General features: G+C 40.9%; 3 protein-coding genes across 3 annotated transcripts; all 3 read left to right on the top strand.

Annotated features, from left to right (window-relative positions):
- The first annotated feature begins 167 nt into the window (after positions 1 to 167).
- Positions 168 to 3,402, top strand: LOC112488241 (protocadherin alpha-8-like). The gene has a single exon (XM_025063461.1). It carries the CDS (start codon positions 579 to 581, stop codon positions 2,949 to 2,951), a length of 2,373 nt encoding a protein of 790 aa, XP_024919229.1. The 5' UTR covers positions 168 to 578; the 3' UTR covers positions 2,952 to 3,402.
- Positions 3,403 to 3,729: 327 nt separating this feature from the next.
- Positions 3,730 to 9,492, top strand: LOC103390894 (protocadherin beta-12-like). The gene is made up of 4 exons (XM_025063355.1): positions 3,730 to 3,750; positions 4,433 to 4,646; positions 5,268 to 6,004; positions 7,761 to 9,492. Exons 1-4 carry the CDS (start codon positions 3,730 to 3,732, stop codon positions 9,180 to 9,182), a joined length of 2,394 nt encoding a protein of 797 aa, XP_024919123.1. The 3' UTR covers positions 9,183 to 9,492.
- A 194-nt stretch (positions 9,493 to 9,686) lies between these two features.
- Positions 9,687 to 12,418, top strand: LOC103390893 (protocadherin alpha-8-like). The gene has a single exon (XM_025063462.1). The coding sequence runs from the start codon at positions 9,999 to 10,001 to the stop codon at positions 12,363 to 12,365; it is 2,367 nt and encodes a 788-aa protein (XP_024919230.1). The 5' UTR covers positions 9,687 to 9,998; the 3' UTR covers positions 12,366 to 12,418.
- Positions 12,419 to 16,311: the final 3,893 nt, after the last annotated feature.

The following is a 16,311-nucleotide window of genomic DNA, read 5'->3' as shown; positions in this document are numbered from 1 at the left end:
AAATACTCTGGTGCTTCCTGACAGGAGGGGAATATCTGAGGAGGTAAGCTCCTTATTTTAATATTATCTACACTTCATCTTACAATTACATTGTCTCAATTCTAATCTCTTCTTCTCATCACCTCACCTGCAAAACAACAAAAACGATAATGTATTTAATTGTCGTTTTTGCTGTTGTCTTTTATTTTCTTATTGGTTTCGTTGAACCTTTTTGCTGATTTGATAACATACTGGAGCTGTCCTTTGTGCTGATAGAAGTCCTTGTCTCTGATGTGAAAAATTAAATTAATCTCTTATTTTTTGTTTTGGTAAATAAATGAATAGTTGTTGTTGGTTTTGACCACAAGGTGTCAGTGTTATATCAGCATACCCTCTTGGCCCAGCCCCTCCACAGAGGTTTTGTTCTTTTCGCAAGACGGGGCGGTATTTGAAACGAATGCATTTCGAAGCCACAGTAGCTGTCTTGACGTCGGATGTAAATGAAACCTTATTGCAGTGTTTTGATGCGTTTGGTTGAATGCTTTTTTATGAGGAGACGGAACTGGATTTGACAGAAATATCATTGTTGTCTGAAAAAAATGGGACCAAGGCAAGGGGAAATGCGGAGCGTGGCCTTTTATTTATCTGTTATGATGAGCTGCATTGTGCGGATCTCTGCTCAGATCAAATACTCGGTTCCAGAGGAAGTCAAGGTGGGATCAGTTGTAGGGAATGTGGCCAAGGATTTAGGATTAGACATCAGTTCTTTGGAGGAAAGACGTTTTCGTATCGTTTCAGCAAGTGGGGACGCTCAATTCGAAGTAAGTCAGAACAATGGCGTGCTGTCCGTTCATAAAAACATCGACAGAGAGGCGCTCTGTGAGAGCGTATCGCCCTGTTTGTTAAACCTAAAAATGGTCGTCGAAAATCCAATGGAAATTCATTATGTTGCTATAGAAATAACTGATGTAAATGATAACTCGCCGCGATTTAAGGTGGAAGAACATCTAATACAAATTCCAGAGTCCACTCTCCCTGGAAAACGCTTCCAGCTTCCCATAGCGCATGATCCAGATATTGGCATCAATACAGTTCGTGTATACAAAGTAAACCAAAATGAATATTTCAATATACAAATTCGAGAGACGAGAGAGGATAAAATACCGTTGTTGATTTTACAAAAGCCCCTAGATCGGGAAAAGAAATATATGCATGAAGTCGTTCTCACAGCAGTTGATGGTGGAAATCCACAGAGAACAGGAAATCTTAACGTCACCGTTATAGTCCTGGATATAAATGACAACAACCCAGTATTTAGCCAAGAGGAATATTCTGTAACGATAGCAGAAAATATAAATACTGACACAAGTGTAATTACAGTAAAAGCAACAGATCTAGATGAGGGTATAAACGGTGAAATTGAATATTTTTTCGATGACCAGATTGACAATAACCTGTATAATATTTTTAGTCTTCACAAAAACACCGGGGAAATTCGGGTTAAAGGGGATATTGACTTTGAAAAAGTTGACATATTTAAATTGAACGTTTATGCCACTGATAAAGGACAGCCTCCGATGAGTACTGATTGTAGAGTCATCATTAAAGTTGTAGATGTGAACGACAATAAGCCTGAAATAGAAGTAACATCTTTGTCCGGGATGGTTCCCGAAAACGCAAACCCGGGCACTGTAGTTTCTCTTATAAGTATCACTGACAAAGACTCAGGGTTAAATGGTAAAGTTGTGTGTAGTCTTTCAGATGACGTGCCGTTCGATTTAAAACCATCATTTCAAAATAACATGTACTCACTGGTGTTAAAAAGTCGCCTTGATCGAGAATCAGTGGCACATTATGAAATCCAAATAACAGCCACCGACTGTGGGGAGCCCCCTTTATCTACATTCAAAACTCTGAGCATTGAGGTGTCAGACGTGAATGATAATAGTCCCGAATTTTCGCATAATCCAGTTGAATTTTACCTGGTGGAAAATAATGTGGCAGGAAAGCCAATATTTTCTGTAACAGCCTCTGATAATGATTTAAATGAAAACGCTGCTCTGGTTTATCACGTTGTTAGAGAAGAGAACAGTCATAAAAATGTGGCGTTTTTGAACATCAATACTGAGACTGGACAGGTGTCTGCGTTGAAAAGTTTTGACTACGAATCAACAAAAACGTTCCAGTTCCACGTGGTGGCGTCAGATTCAGGAAGTCCGTCACTGAGCAGCAACGTCACAGTGAACGTGTTCATTCTGGATCAGAACGACAATCCTCCAGTCATTCTGTATCCACTCAGCTCTAATGGTTCTGCTGAAGGTGTGGAGGAGATTCCCCGCAATGTGGACGCAGGACACTTGGTGACTAAAGTCAGAGCCTATGATCCTGATATAGGATATAACGGCTGGTTACTGTTTTCACTGCAGGAAGTTTCTGACCACAGTCTGTTTAATTTGGACCGATATACAGGACAGATCAAAACACTTCGTCCATTCACAGAGACAGACGAGGCTGAGCATAAACTGGTCATACTGGTGAAAGACAATGGGAACGTTTCACTGTCAGCAACAGCTACTGTGATTGTCAAAGTTGTGGAGCCCAAAGAAGCTTTTGCAGCTTCTGATGTGAAAAGTTCAACCAAAGCAGATGAGGACAATGATGTGACTTTTTACCTGATGATAACTTTGGCCTCAGTTTCTGCTCTTTTTCTCATCAGTATCATTGTGCTGATTGCAATGCAGTGCTCCAAGTCCACAGACTATACTTCTAAATATCTACCAGAGCCAAACTATGATGGAACATTGTGTCACAGCATCCAGTACAGATCTGGAGACAAACGGTACATGTTAGTTGGACCCAGGATGAGTATTGGATCTACTATAGTCCCAGGAAGTCATGCAAATACTCTGGTGCTTCCTGACAGGAGACAGACATCTGGGGAGGTAAGAAGCTTAAACTATGCAGCGTGTTGATTGCCATTCATGTCTTGTTGTTTTTCCATGTTCAAGTATCAAAGTATTTACCGGTGTGTTAAATACTCATGGAACAAGTTGCAACAAATCGGCTTAAAGTATTGATGATGAAAACAAAACCTACAAACAGTTGTGGAAATTTGTAAAATACATTACTATCTATTAGTTATCCTATATTTCAGACGTAGTTATATTTTTTCATTACAATGTTATTTTGCCACCAGTCAGATTAATATCTCTGTCGAGAAATATTGTTCTTGTTCAGAGGTCAATGAAATACATTTCACTGGGTTCTTGTGTTCCTTTTTTATATTTTAGATTAATTTGGAATAATTACGTTTATAATGTCATTAGATGGATAAAGGTGTCCTGAATAACCCGAAAGCTTTGTTGGTTTATTTCAGTAATGGGACTAAGGCGAGATTTATTTTCTTTTACCAAAGCATCTCCATGTTTCTATCAGCTGTGCTGTATGCACATGATTTGGCATCTTACGACCTCTAGGTGTCAGTATTGGTCCACAGAAACGAAGCTAAAGAAAAACCCTCCCATCACTGGCTTTTGTTTGCTCTACGACATTTGCTCTTCGCTCAGGCTTGAATCTTTGTATGGTTTCACTCCTGCTCTAATGGTGGGATACACACAATGAGCTGGGAATAGATTCGGATTTTTTGGGAAATATATTTTGCCAGAAAATGTGGAGCAGAGCAGGACAAACGCAATCGAGGAGCTTGGTGTGTCTTTTTTCGTGTGTGGCTCTGCTTCTCTTTTGCGGAAAATGGGCTTCGGCAGAAATACGGTACTCCATCCCCGAGGAGGTCAAAGACGGAACTGTTGTTGGAAACGTGGCCAAGGACCTCGGCCTTGATATCGCTTCTTTGTTTGACCGACGGTTCCGTGTTGTTGCTGAATATAAGGAGACATTTTTTGAGGTAAACAAAGACAATGGCGCTCTGTATGTTCACAAGAAAATCGACAGAGAGCAGCTTTGTCAGGGCAGCGGTGCTTGTCTGATGGAGCTGAAAATCCTTGTAGAAAACCCTCTCGAAATCCACTACGTAGTAGTGGAAGTCACTGATGTCAACGACCATTCTCCTAGTTTTCCCGAAAAGGAACAAACGTTTGAAATAGCAGAACATACGCTGCCAGGAAAACGATTTCAGCTTCATTCCGCTCGGGACACCGACGCTGGAATTAATTCCATCCGCACATACACGTTAACATCCAACCCTCACTTTGAAATAGACATCCGTCAAAGTGACGAGGACGTGATACCGTTTCTAGTGCTAAAAAAGTCGTTAGACAGAGAACAAACCAGTCATCATTTACTTATTGTCACAGCAGTTGATGGAGGTCGACCACCGCGATCAGGGACACTGAATGTTTCCATCATTGTTCTTGATAGTAATGACAATCGCCCGATATTTAGTCGTGAAGTTTATCAGACTGAATTACAAGAAAATGTCCCTGTCGGTACACAGGTATTAAAAATCAATGCCACTGATCCAGATGAGGGCCTTAATGGAGAAATTGAATACAATCTTGGCAAAACACTGAAGAAAAGGGTCTATGAGATATTTGAATTGGACAAATCAACTGGAATAATTCGAATTAAAGGGGGAGTGGATTATGAAGAAAATGACATTTATAAACTGGATGTGGAGGCGTCCGATAAAGGAACACCCCCACTGACAGGTGAGTGTAGGGTAATAATCAAAATAAAAGACGTCAACGACAATCCGCCGGAAATAGAGGTGACATCACTGTCAGATACAGTGCCTGAGGACTCAAAACCTGGCACGGTTATTTCATTACTGAGTGTGCGGGACAAAGACTCCGGTGTTAACGGAAAGATTATTGCCAGTATCACGCCAGACGTACCTTTTCAGTTACAGCCTTCCTATAAGGAAAACACATACTCCGTCATAACTAAACAGGTGTTGGATCGAGAGCTACTATCAGAATATACAATTACTATAAAAGCCGCGGACTGTGGCGAAACTCCGTTGTCAACGATTAAAACTTTGACTGTTAAGATATCAGATGTGAATGACAACAGTCCACAATTTTCACAAAACCCATTACAGTTTTATCTGGTAGAAAATAATGTTGCTGGAAAATCAGTTTTCTCCGTGAGTGCAGCAGACAGTGACGTCAATGAAAATGCCGTGGTTTCGTACAGTATTGTCCGAGAAGGGAGTGCTACTGACATTTCTTCTTATCTGAATATAAATCCTGAAACTGGACACATTACCGCACTGCGAAGTTTTGACTTCGAAACGCATAAAACTTTCCAGTTCCACGTGGTGGCGTCAGATTCAGGAAGTCCGTCACTGAGCAGCAACGTCACAGTGAACGTGTTCATTCTGGATCAGAACGACAATCCTCCAGTCATTCTGTATCCACTCAGCTCTAATGGTTCTGCTGAAGGTGTGGAGGAGATTCCCCGCAATGTGGACGCAGGACACTTGGTGACTAAAGTCAGAGCCTATGATCCTGATATAGGATATAACGGCTGGTTACTGTTTTCACTGCAGGAAGTTTCTGACCACAGTCTGTTTAATTTGGACCGATATACAGGACAGATCAAAACACTTCGTCCATTCACAGAGACAGACGAGGCTGAGCATAAACTGGTCATACTGGTGAAAGACAATGGGAACGTTTCACTGTCAGCAACAGCTACTGTGATTGTCAAAGTTGTGGAGCCCAAAGAAGCTTTTGCAGCTTCTGATGTGAAAAGTTCAACCAAAGCAGATGAGGACAATGATGTGACTTTTTACCTGATGATAACTTTGGCCTCAGTTTCTGCTCTTTTTCTCATCAGTATCATTGTGCTGATTGCAATGCAGTGCTCCAAGTCCACAGACTATACTTCTAAATATCTACCAGAGCCAAACTATGATGGAACATTGTGTCACAGCATCCAGTACAGATCTGGAGACAAACGGTACATGTTAGTTGGACCCAGGATGAGTATTGGATCTACTATAGTCCCAGGAAGTCATGCTAATACTCTAACCCTTCCTGACAGAAGGAGAATATCTGAAGAGGTAAGGCTAAGTTTCTACTTCAATAGTGTTTTATTGCACTCCCAAGAAAAAAGTACTAAGATATATTTTACCATTAGAAGAATTAAATACCCGGTGCAGTCTTGTAGTGCCAATGACCACGCAGTTAAATGAGTATTTACATTGCGGTGTTGCATTCGTTATTTATCAATGCACATATAAGTACACGATGGTGCGCTCTCCATGGTGCTGATTAAATTCAGCTGTGTTGCACTTGCCAATCCAGAAGTTCTGTATGTCTTTTTTTAGCCAACATGTATTGGTGGATAAAATGGTCATATGAATGACTGGTGTTATTTTGCTCTTGACACTTGGGTTGTCTTCATGATTTATTTACTACTAATATGTCCTGTCGTCGTTTTTGGTTTAGGCCATGGAATAAGGTTTTAACGATTTGAGTAAGAAAACGGAAGATTTTTTCCCACTTGCGCTTTAGTGCTTTACCATTTGCAGTTGCAGCACAGCACCCAGAAGTCCACTGGGTGTCAGCGTTGCAGCAAAAATTCACGAAGAAAACGACTCTTTTCTTTTCGGTTGTGGGGGTGTTTCCTTTTAGCTCAGGCACAAAGGGTGTCGTCCTCGCAAATGTTCGCCATGGCATTTTACGGTTGGCTTTAATCTGTGGATATTTCTGTTTTCGCCATGGCATTTTACGGTTGGCTTTGATCTGTGGACATTTCTGTTGATTTACGAATATATTTGTGGATGCTATTGTGAATGACTTTGCTACAGAGGAACAAGGACACCGCGACGGTATAATGAATTGTCGGGGTCTTCTCCCGTTCTGCCTGCTGATCTGCTTCACCGAGCTGAGCTTCGGTCAAGTCAAATATACGACTCCAGAGGAAGTAAAAGTGGGGTCTGTTATTGGAAATGTGGCCAAGGACTTGGGCCTGGACGTCAGTACCTTGATAAGCAGGCGCTTTCGTATTGTATCTGGAGCTCAGGATGCGCTTTTTGAGGTAAACCCGAACAATGGGGTTTTGTCTGTTCATAAGAATCTGGACCGCGAACGGCTGTGCGATAAAATCACATGTTTACTAGATGTTAAAATCGTGGTCGAAAATCCGCTCGAGATTCATTATATTACTGTAGAAATAACTGATGCAAACGACCACGTCCCTACTTTTGTTGAGAAAGAAAAGGTTATTGAAATAGCCGAGTCAACGTTACCAGGGGCACGATTTCAGTTGCCTGTAGCACACGATCCGGATGTTGGAATAAATTCAATTCAGCGCTATAGAATATCGAACAACGACAATTTTAATCTTGAAATTCGTGATAGGGGAGAAGATAAAATCCCATTCCTAGTTTTGCAAAAACAATTGGACAGGGAGACAAAAACAAATCATAGATTGGTCTTAACGGCCATAGACGGAGGCACACCGCCAAAATCTGCTGACCTTAATCTTACTGTAAAGGTTCTCGACAACAATGATAATAGACCAACGTTTTCGAGTGAGGTTTACACTGTGGTTTTAAAAGAAAACGTTGCTTTAGATACCGTTGTAGCTCGGGTTCAAGCAACTGATGCAGATGAAGGAGTTAATGGAGAAGTAGAATATGTCTTCAGTGGTGACAATAAGTCCAAAATGTTCGAGCTGTTTAGCCTCGACAAAAACACAGGTGAAATAATAGTTAAAGGACAAATTGACTATGAGTCATCTGACGTTTATAAGTTAGATATTCAAGCCACTGACAAAGGTCACTCCCCGATGGCACATCTGACGTTTATAAGTTAGATATTCAGGCTTCAGACAAGGGTCAACCCCCATTTACGACAGACTGTAGAGTTCTGATAAAAATCCAAGATGTAAACGACAATAAACCTGAAATAGACGTGACGTCAATATCCAACATGATCCCAGAAGATTCCAAACAAGGAACAGTTGTTTCTCTAATTAGTGTCACAGACAAAGATTCCAACCTGAATGGAAAAGTTATATGCAAAGTTTCGGGTGACGTACCGTTTGAATTAAAACCCTCATTTAAAGAAAACATGTATTCATTAGTGACCAAAGCAGCGCTGGACAGAGAAACGGTGTCACACTATGACTTATCAATAACAGCGACTGACTGTGGCGAGCCCCCACTTTCCACCATTATAACTCTGAGTATTGACGTGTCAGATGTTAATGACAACGCCCCCGAGTTTCCACACAGTCCACTAGAGTTATATTTGTTAGAAAACAATGTTCCTGGCGCACCGATATTTTCCGTTAGTGCTTTTGATAAAGATTTAAACTCTAATGCGGCGGTTTCCTATCAAATAAGGGGAGAGGACGGTGGTCACAAAGATCTGGCGTCTTTTCTGAATATAAATTCAGATAATGGAGGAATCGTTGCGCTAAAAAGTTTCGACTTTGAAAAATTAAAAAAGTTTAATTTCCACGTGGTGGCGTCAGATTCAGGAAGTCCGTCACTGAGCAGCAACGTCACAGTGAACGTGTTCATTCTGGATCAGAACGACAATCCTCCAGTCATTCTGTATCCACTCAGCTCTAATGGTTCTGCTGAAGGTGTGGAGGAGATTCCCCGCAATGTGGACGCAGGACACTTGGTGACTAAAGTCAGAGCCTATGATCCTGATATAGGATATAACGGCTGGTTACTGTTTTCACTGCAGGAAGTTTCTGACCACAGTCTGTTTAATTTGGACCGATATACAGGACAGATCAAAACACTTCGTCCATTCACAGAGACAGACGAGGCTGAGCATAAACTGGTCATACTGGTGAAAGACAATGGGAACGTTTCACTGTCAGCAACAGCTACTGTGATTGTCAAAGTTGTGGAGCCCAAAGAAGCTTTTGCAGCTTCTGATGTGAAAAGTTCAACCAAAGCAGATGAGGACAATGATGTGACTTTTTACCTGATGATAACTTTGGCCTCAGTTTCTGCTCTTTTTCTCATCAGTATCATTGTGCTGATTGCAATGCAGTGCTCCAAGTCCACAGACTATACTTCTAAATATCTACCAGAGCCAAACTATGATGGAACATTGTGTCACAGCATCCAGTACAGATCTGGAGACAAACGGTACATGTTAGTTGGACCCAGGATGAGTATTGGATCTACTATAGTCCCAGGAAGTCATGCAAATACTCTGGTGCTTCCTGACAGGAGGGGAATATCTGAGGAGGTAAGCTCCTTATTTTAATATTATCTACACTTCATCTTACAATTACATTGTCTCAATTCTAATCTCTTCTTCTCATCACCTCACCTGCAAAACAGCAAAAACGATAATGTATTTAATTGTCGTTTTTGCTGTTGTCTTTTATTTTCTTATTGGTTTCGTTGAACCTTTTTGCTGATTTGATAACATACTGGAGCTGTCCTTTGTGCTGATAGAAGTCCTTGTCTCTGATGTGAAAAATTAAATTAATCTCTTATTTTTTGTTTTGGTAAATAAATGAATAGTTGTTGTTGGTTTTGACCACAAGGTGTCAGTGTTATATCAGCATACCCTCTTGGCCCAGCCCCTCCACAGAGGTTTTGTTCTTTTCGCAAGACGGGGCGGTATTTGAAACGAATGCATTTCGAAGCCACAGTAGCTGTCTTGACGTCGGATGTAAATTTCACTAAAAGAGCAAGACACGTATATAAAGTTAGAAATTGCCCTGGTTATATTTATATGGCCCCGGAAAATATATAAACCCAACGATCGAAATAAAACCCATTAAACAGGACCAGTAATATTCACATTAGTAGTATTTTGAAGTTTCGAATAAGACTTTTGTTACTCAAGTCTTTACCAGTTTTATCCACTGGGTGTCACTGTATAATAGTGAGACCAAAACCATATTTATCCCACCCCTCAGAGCCATTGTTTGTCCTCTATGCGAAGAAAGAAGTCATTTTTTCGGCACACGGGCGGTTGATATCAAGTCTGTGTTCTTTAAATATGGAATAAGGACTGACATACGTGTATTTGATTGTTGTTACTTCCTTGAGACGTACATTTTGTACAGGGATGGAACCGGGTGGAAAGCTGAGGAACTGCTCCGGGTGCCTGTGGTTTTTAGCGCTACAGCTGCTTTTCGGAAAATATGTTTTTGCGCAAATACGATACTCTATTCCCGAGGAGGTCAAGGGTGGAACAGTTGTTGGAAATGCTGCGAAGGATCTTGGTTTGGACATCACTTCGTTGACTGATCGTCGGTTTCGTGTCGTGTCTGATAGTAAGGACGCTATTTTCGACGTACATCAGAATAATGGAGCTCTGTATGTCAGTGGCCACATCGACAGAGAGCAGCTCTGTCAAGGCAGCGGCGCTTGCCTAATAGAGCTCAAAATCCTTGTAGAAAACCCTCTCGAAATTCATTACGTAGTTGTAGAAATTACTGATGTGAACGATCATTCTCCCAGTTTCACAGAAAAGGAGCAGACATTTGAAATAGCAGAGCACACGTTGCCAGGCAAGCGATTTCAACTGCACACTGCTTATGACCCCGACGCTGGAGTAAATTCAATTCGTACGTACACGTTGACTTCGAATGAACACTTCGAAATAAATGTCCGTCAAAACGATGCAGGAAAAATACCATTTTTGGTGCTTAGAAAGATGTTAGACAGAGAACAAAGGAAAACACACACGCTACTGGTTACTGCCATCGACGGAGGCAAACCTCCACGATCAGGCACGCTGAATGTCACGATTATTGTACTTGATAGTAATGATAACCGCCCAGTATTTAGTCAGGAGGCCTACGAAATTTCGATCCAGGAGAATGTTCCTCTAGGTACCTCTGTGTTGAAAATTAATGCCACAGATGCAGACGGGGGCAGTAATGGAGAAGTTGAGTACAGACTTGGGAAAACCCTGTTGCGACAGATGTATGATATTTTTGAATTGGACAGATTTTCTGGCGAGATTAGAATAAAGGGTCCAGTAGACTATGAAGAAAGGGATCTATACGAATTAGATGTGGAGGCGTCCGATAAAGGAACCCCTCCACTGACAGGCGAGTGCAGGATTATTATAAAAATAAATGACATTAATGATAATGCGCCAGAAATAGAAGTGACATCTCTGTCAAATACAGTGTCAGAAGACTCAAAGCCCGGTACAGTTATTTCACTTCTGAGTGTTCGGGACAAAGATTCTGGAGTTAATGGAAAAATAATTTCACAAATTATGAACGACGTTCCCTTCGAGTTAAAACCCTCCTATAAAGAGAACACGTACGCTGTCGTTACAAAGGAATATTTGGATCGAGAGGTGGTGCCATACTATGACATCACAATAAAAGCTACTGACTGTGGTGAATCTCCTTTGTCAACTTTTAAAACGCTGAACATTCAGATATCAGATGTCAACGATAACAGTCCACAATTTCAACAAACTTCTTTAGAATTTTATCTCACTGAAAACAATGTTGCTGGAAAATCAATATGTTCTGTAAGCGCAACAGACAAAGACTTAAATGATAACGCAGCTGTTTCTTATGACATCATGAGAGAGGGGAAGCAGAATGACGTAACGTCGTTTCTCAGTATCAATTCAGAGACAGGTCATATTTCTTCTCTGAAAAGTTTTGATTTTGAAACATTGAAAACTTTCCAGTTCCACGTGGTGGCGTCAGATTCAGGAAGTCCGTCACTGAGCAGCAACGTCACAGTGAACGTGTTCATTCTGGATCAGAACGACAATCCTCCAGTCATTCTGTATCCACTCAGCTCTAATGGTTCTGCTGAAGGTGTGGAGGAGATTCCCCGCAATGTGGACGCAGGACACTTGGTGACTAAAGTCAGAGCCTATGATCCTGATATAGGATATAACGGCTGGTTACTGTTTTCACTGCAGGAAGTTTCTGACCACAGTCTGTTTAATTTGGACCGATATACAGGACAGATCAAAACACTTCGTCCATTCACAGAGACAGACGAGGCTGAGCATAAACTGGTCATACTGGTGAAAGACAATGGGAACGTTTCACTGTCAGCAACAGCTACTGTGATTGTCAAAGTTGTGGAGCCCAAAGAAGCTTTTGCAGCTTCTGATGTGAAAAGTTCAACCAAAGCAGATGAGGACAATGATGTGACTTTTTACCTGATGATAACTTTGGCCTCAGTTTCTGCTCTTTTTCTCATCAGTATCATTGTGCTGATTGCAATGCAGTGCTCCAAGTCCACAGACTATACTTCTAAATATCTACCAGAGCCAAACTATGATGGAACATTGTGTCACAGCATCCAGTACAGATCTGGAGACAAACGGTACATGTTAGTTGGACCCAGGATGAGTATTGGATCTACTATAGTCCCAGGAAGTCATGCAAATACTCTGGTCCTCCCTGATAGAAGAAAAGCAGCTGATGAGGTAAGAAGTTGTTTTTAGGTATTCAAATTTGGTACGATCATCTATTTGTTTACTCCTTTGACTCAAACATGTTTGAAATGTTTTTGCATGTGTACTCAAACATGTTTGAAATGTTTTTGCATGCGTGCCATCATCATCATCATAGCATCGTGATGAAGGTGATGTTGGACATTGAAGTGTTAATGTTGTCTGAAGCTGAAATCGAGTGCGGGTTGTGCTGCGAACAGCAGTGAATATTGTTGGAGATTGTGGAATGTTTTCTCGTCCTCTTTTTAAACTATGTTAGCATTATTTTACACTATTTACACTTTCTTGTCAACTTGTTTAGCTGCCAAATATAAATAGCAAATCGCATTACTGGAGCTGGAGTCTTTTTCATTTGAGAAAACCTATTTCACAGGTCTGATGTTTTGACACTTTTACTTTTAAGTAATTTTTATGATGTCCTCTGGGTGTCACTATTACACCACCCAGGCTGTAAAGAGGCATGGTCCCTCCCCAGACTGGGCTTTTGTTTAGCACAATAGTAAAGACTACGCTTGTCCACCGGGTTGGGTCTGACGTCGCGGCAGATAGTGTCTAAATGACACGAAATACTGAAAGGTTGAGACATCTGCTTCAAATTTTCCAAAGAAAAGGACATTTTTGTGCATATTAGGATGGGGAGCGACACTCGCTTTCGATGGAGGCAATGTCTCTCGCTTGTTTTTTATTTCTCGTTGCTGATGATGGTCGACAGGGAGGCTGTGGCTGAATTGAGATATTCAATTCCAGAGGAGATAAGAGAAGGCAGTCTGGTGGGAAATGTTGCCAAGGACCTGGGTTTGGACAGGGGTTCTCTGACTGACCGACGTATTCGTGTTGTGTCGGGATCAACGGACGCTTTTTTCGAGGTAAACCCCGACAATGGCGCTTTACAAGTCCGCAGGAAAATCGACAGAGAGACGCTGTGCCTCAACAGAGGAGCGTGTTTAATGGAGCTTAAAATCCTCATCGAAAACCCTCTGGAAATGCACCACGTTGTTATTGAAATAACGGATGTAAATGACAACTCCCCGAGTTTCCCTGAACACGAACATTTATTTAAAATCTATGAACAAACATCCGTAGGAACTCGGTTTCAACTGCATGCAGCTCGTGACCCAGACGCAGGATTAAACTCTATTAGCAAATACACATTAACGTCCAATAATTACTTTGAAATAGAAATTACTCAAAGCGATGAAGAAAAAATACCATTTTTAGTGTTAAAGAAGTCTTTGGACCGCGAACAAAAGAATGAGCTTTTTTTACTGGTGACAGCAATTGATGGAGGTAGACCTCCGCGATCAGACACTTTAAACGTTTCCATCATAGTTCTCGACAGCAATGACAACCGTCCCACGTTTAGTCAAGATGTATATGAAGTTGAAATCCACGAAAATGTTCCTGTCGGAACTATTGTAACCAGACTGACTGCGACTGATCCAGACGAAGGAATTAATCAGGAAATACAGTACAGCCTTGGTAAAACGATGAGACGAAACATTTACGACACTTTTGAGCTAGGCTCAAACGGAGAACTTAAAGTTAAAGGAGTTGTGGATTTTGAAGAATCTGAAACCTACAAAGTAGACATTGAAGCGTCAGATCGGGGACAGCCACCTCTAACAGGAAGTTGCAGAGTCATCGTAAAAATAAAAGATGTTAATGATAATCTTCCGGAAATTGAAATTACATCACTGTCAAATACATTGCCTGAAGATTCAAAACCCGGCACTGTTATTTCACTAGTCAGCGTCACAGACAAAGACTCCGGTGTTAACGGGAAAATTATTGTAAGCATAAATCCAGATGCGCCTTTTGAGCTAAAGCCTTCATACAAAGAAAATATGTATTCACTGGTTACAAAAGGCATTTTGGATCGAGAGCAAATTTCAATTTATGACGTAATAATTAAAGCTACGGATTGCGGTGAACCTCCCTTGACAGCACTTAAAACTGTTAAAATAGAGATATCGGATATTAATGACAACAGTCCACATTTTGAACAAAATGCATTAAGTTTTTATTTGGCAGAAAATAATATCCCTGGGAAGCCAATATTTTCCATAAGCGCAATTGACAATGACTTAAATGAGAATGGTGCTGTGTCTTACCATATAGTGAAGACAGATAATGGAAATGAAATCACGTCTTTCTTAAATATCAATTCTGAAGGTGGACAAATATCTGCTCTAAAAACATTTGACTTTGAAAAACTCAAAACGTTTAATTTCCACGTGGTGGCGTCAGATTCAGGAAGTCCGTCACTGAACAGCAACGTCACAGTGAACGTGTTCATTCTGGATCAGAACGACAATCCTCCAGTCATTCTGTATCCACTCAGCTCTAATGGTTCTGCTGAAGGTGTGGAGGAGATTCCCCGCAATGTGGACGCAGGACACTTGGTGACTAAAGTCAGAGCCTATGATCCTGATATAGGATATAACGGCTGGTTACTGTTTTCACTGCAGGAAGTTTCTGACCACAGTCTGTTTAATTTGGACCGATATACAGGACAGATCAAAACACTTCGTCCATTCACAGAGACAGACGAGGCTGAGCATAAACTGGTCATACTGGTGAAAGACAATGGGAACGTTTCACTGTCAGCAACAGCTACTGTGATTGTCAAAGTTGTGGAGCCCAAAGAAGCTTTTGCAGCTTCTGATGTGAAAAGTTCAACCAAAGCAGATGAGGACAATGATGTGACTTTTTACCTGATGATAACTTTGGCCTCAGTTTCTGCTCTTTTTCTCATCAGTATCATTGTGCTGATTGCAATGCAGTGCTCCAAGTCCACAGACTATACTTCTAAATATCTACCAGAGCCAAACTATGATGGAACATTGTGTCACAGCATCCAGTACAGATCTGGAGACAAACGGTACATGTTAGTTGGACCCAGGATGAGTATTGGATCTACTATAGTCCCAGGAAGTCATGCTAATACTCTGGTCCTCCCTGATAGAAGAAAAGCAGCTGATGAGGTAAGAAGTTTTTTTGGGAAACTCAAGTTGATTCCTCTGGCATGGTCTTTGTTCATAGATATGCAAGTGAATGTTTACTTTACAAAGCAAATACAAGAGTGCTGCCTGAAGTGGTCAATTCATTTTTGAGTTGTTCATAATATTTATATATCCCGTCATTGACACAACTTAATGTTATTTTTAGATTTCTTGCTTGGTTGTTTTCAAAAAGTATTTGTTTTTAATAGACTAGAGTAAATGCTCACCATTGACTCATAGATACATATTTAGGTTGCTTATTCTAAAGGGTAAATGTGCAGTTAATTGTTGTCACTGTGTTACCTTCATAAACGATAGCCCTTCCACAAACGGCATTTTGACAGATGAACTGTCCATGGTGCTGAATGTTATAGCTTTGTGTTTGATAATTAATGTTATTTTCTCTTTAGTATGATTGTGTTAACTCCAACTTCAGTGCTTGAAACATAAAGAAATCTGGTTTCAATTCAACTGACAGAAAGTGTCTTCACACAATAAAATTGAACTTATTGAAATATTTTTGGTGGAGGTGCTGTGCAGTATTGGTTACAATCACAAGGTGGCGGTACTTAATCACTAGAAAAAACTCTAGTGTGCATTCATAGGACGCCCACTCCGTGTTCAACCGTCACGGTGACGAGACAGTATGTGTTTGACCGGTGAGAAATAAGCATCGGATACATTTTTGGGAATTTTCGTAATACCTTCAGAGGAGACACGAGGGTCTGTTATTTTGTGACTACAAAATCTACACAAAGGGACTCGTTTATGTGTGTGCTGGTGCGGTTTGATTTGGAAACATGAAACAAAGAGCGCGGCTTTCATGGCGACCACTGCTCACCAGCTTGTTTATTGCTTCCTTTCTTCCGTTGGCCTCATCTCAACTGCGGTACAGTATTTCAGAGGAACTCAAAGAGAGCAGTTTTGTCGGAAAT

Source organism: Cynoglossus semilaevis, chromosome 15 (assembly GCF_000523025.1).
Source record: "Cynoglossus semilaevis isolate Cse_v1.0 chromosome 15, Cse_v1.0, whole genome shotgun sequence".
Classification (NCBI taxonomy): domain Eukaryota; kingdom Metazoa; phylum Chordata; class Actinopteri; order Pleuronectiformes; family Cynoglossidae; genus Cynoglossus; species Cynoglossus semilaevis.
This window is presented reverse-complemented; position numbering and strand designations above follow the sequence as displayed.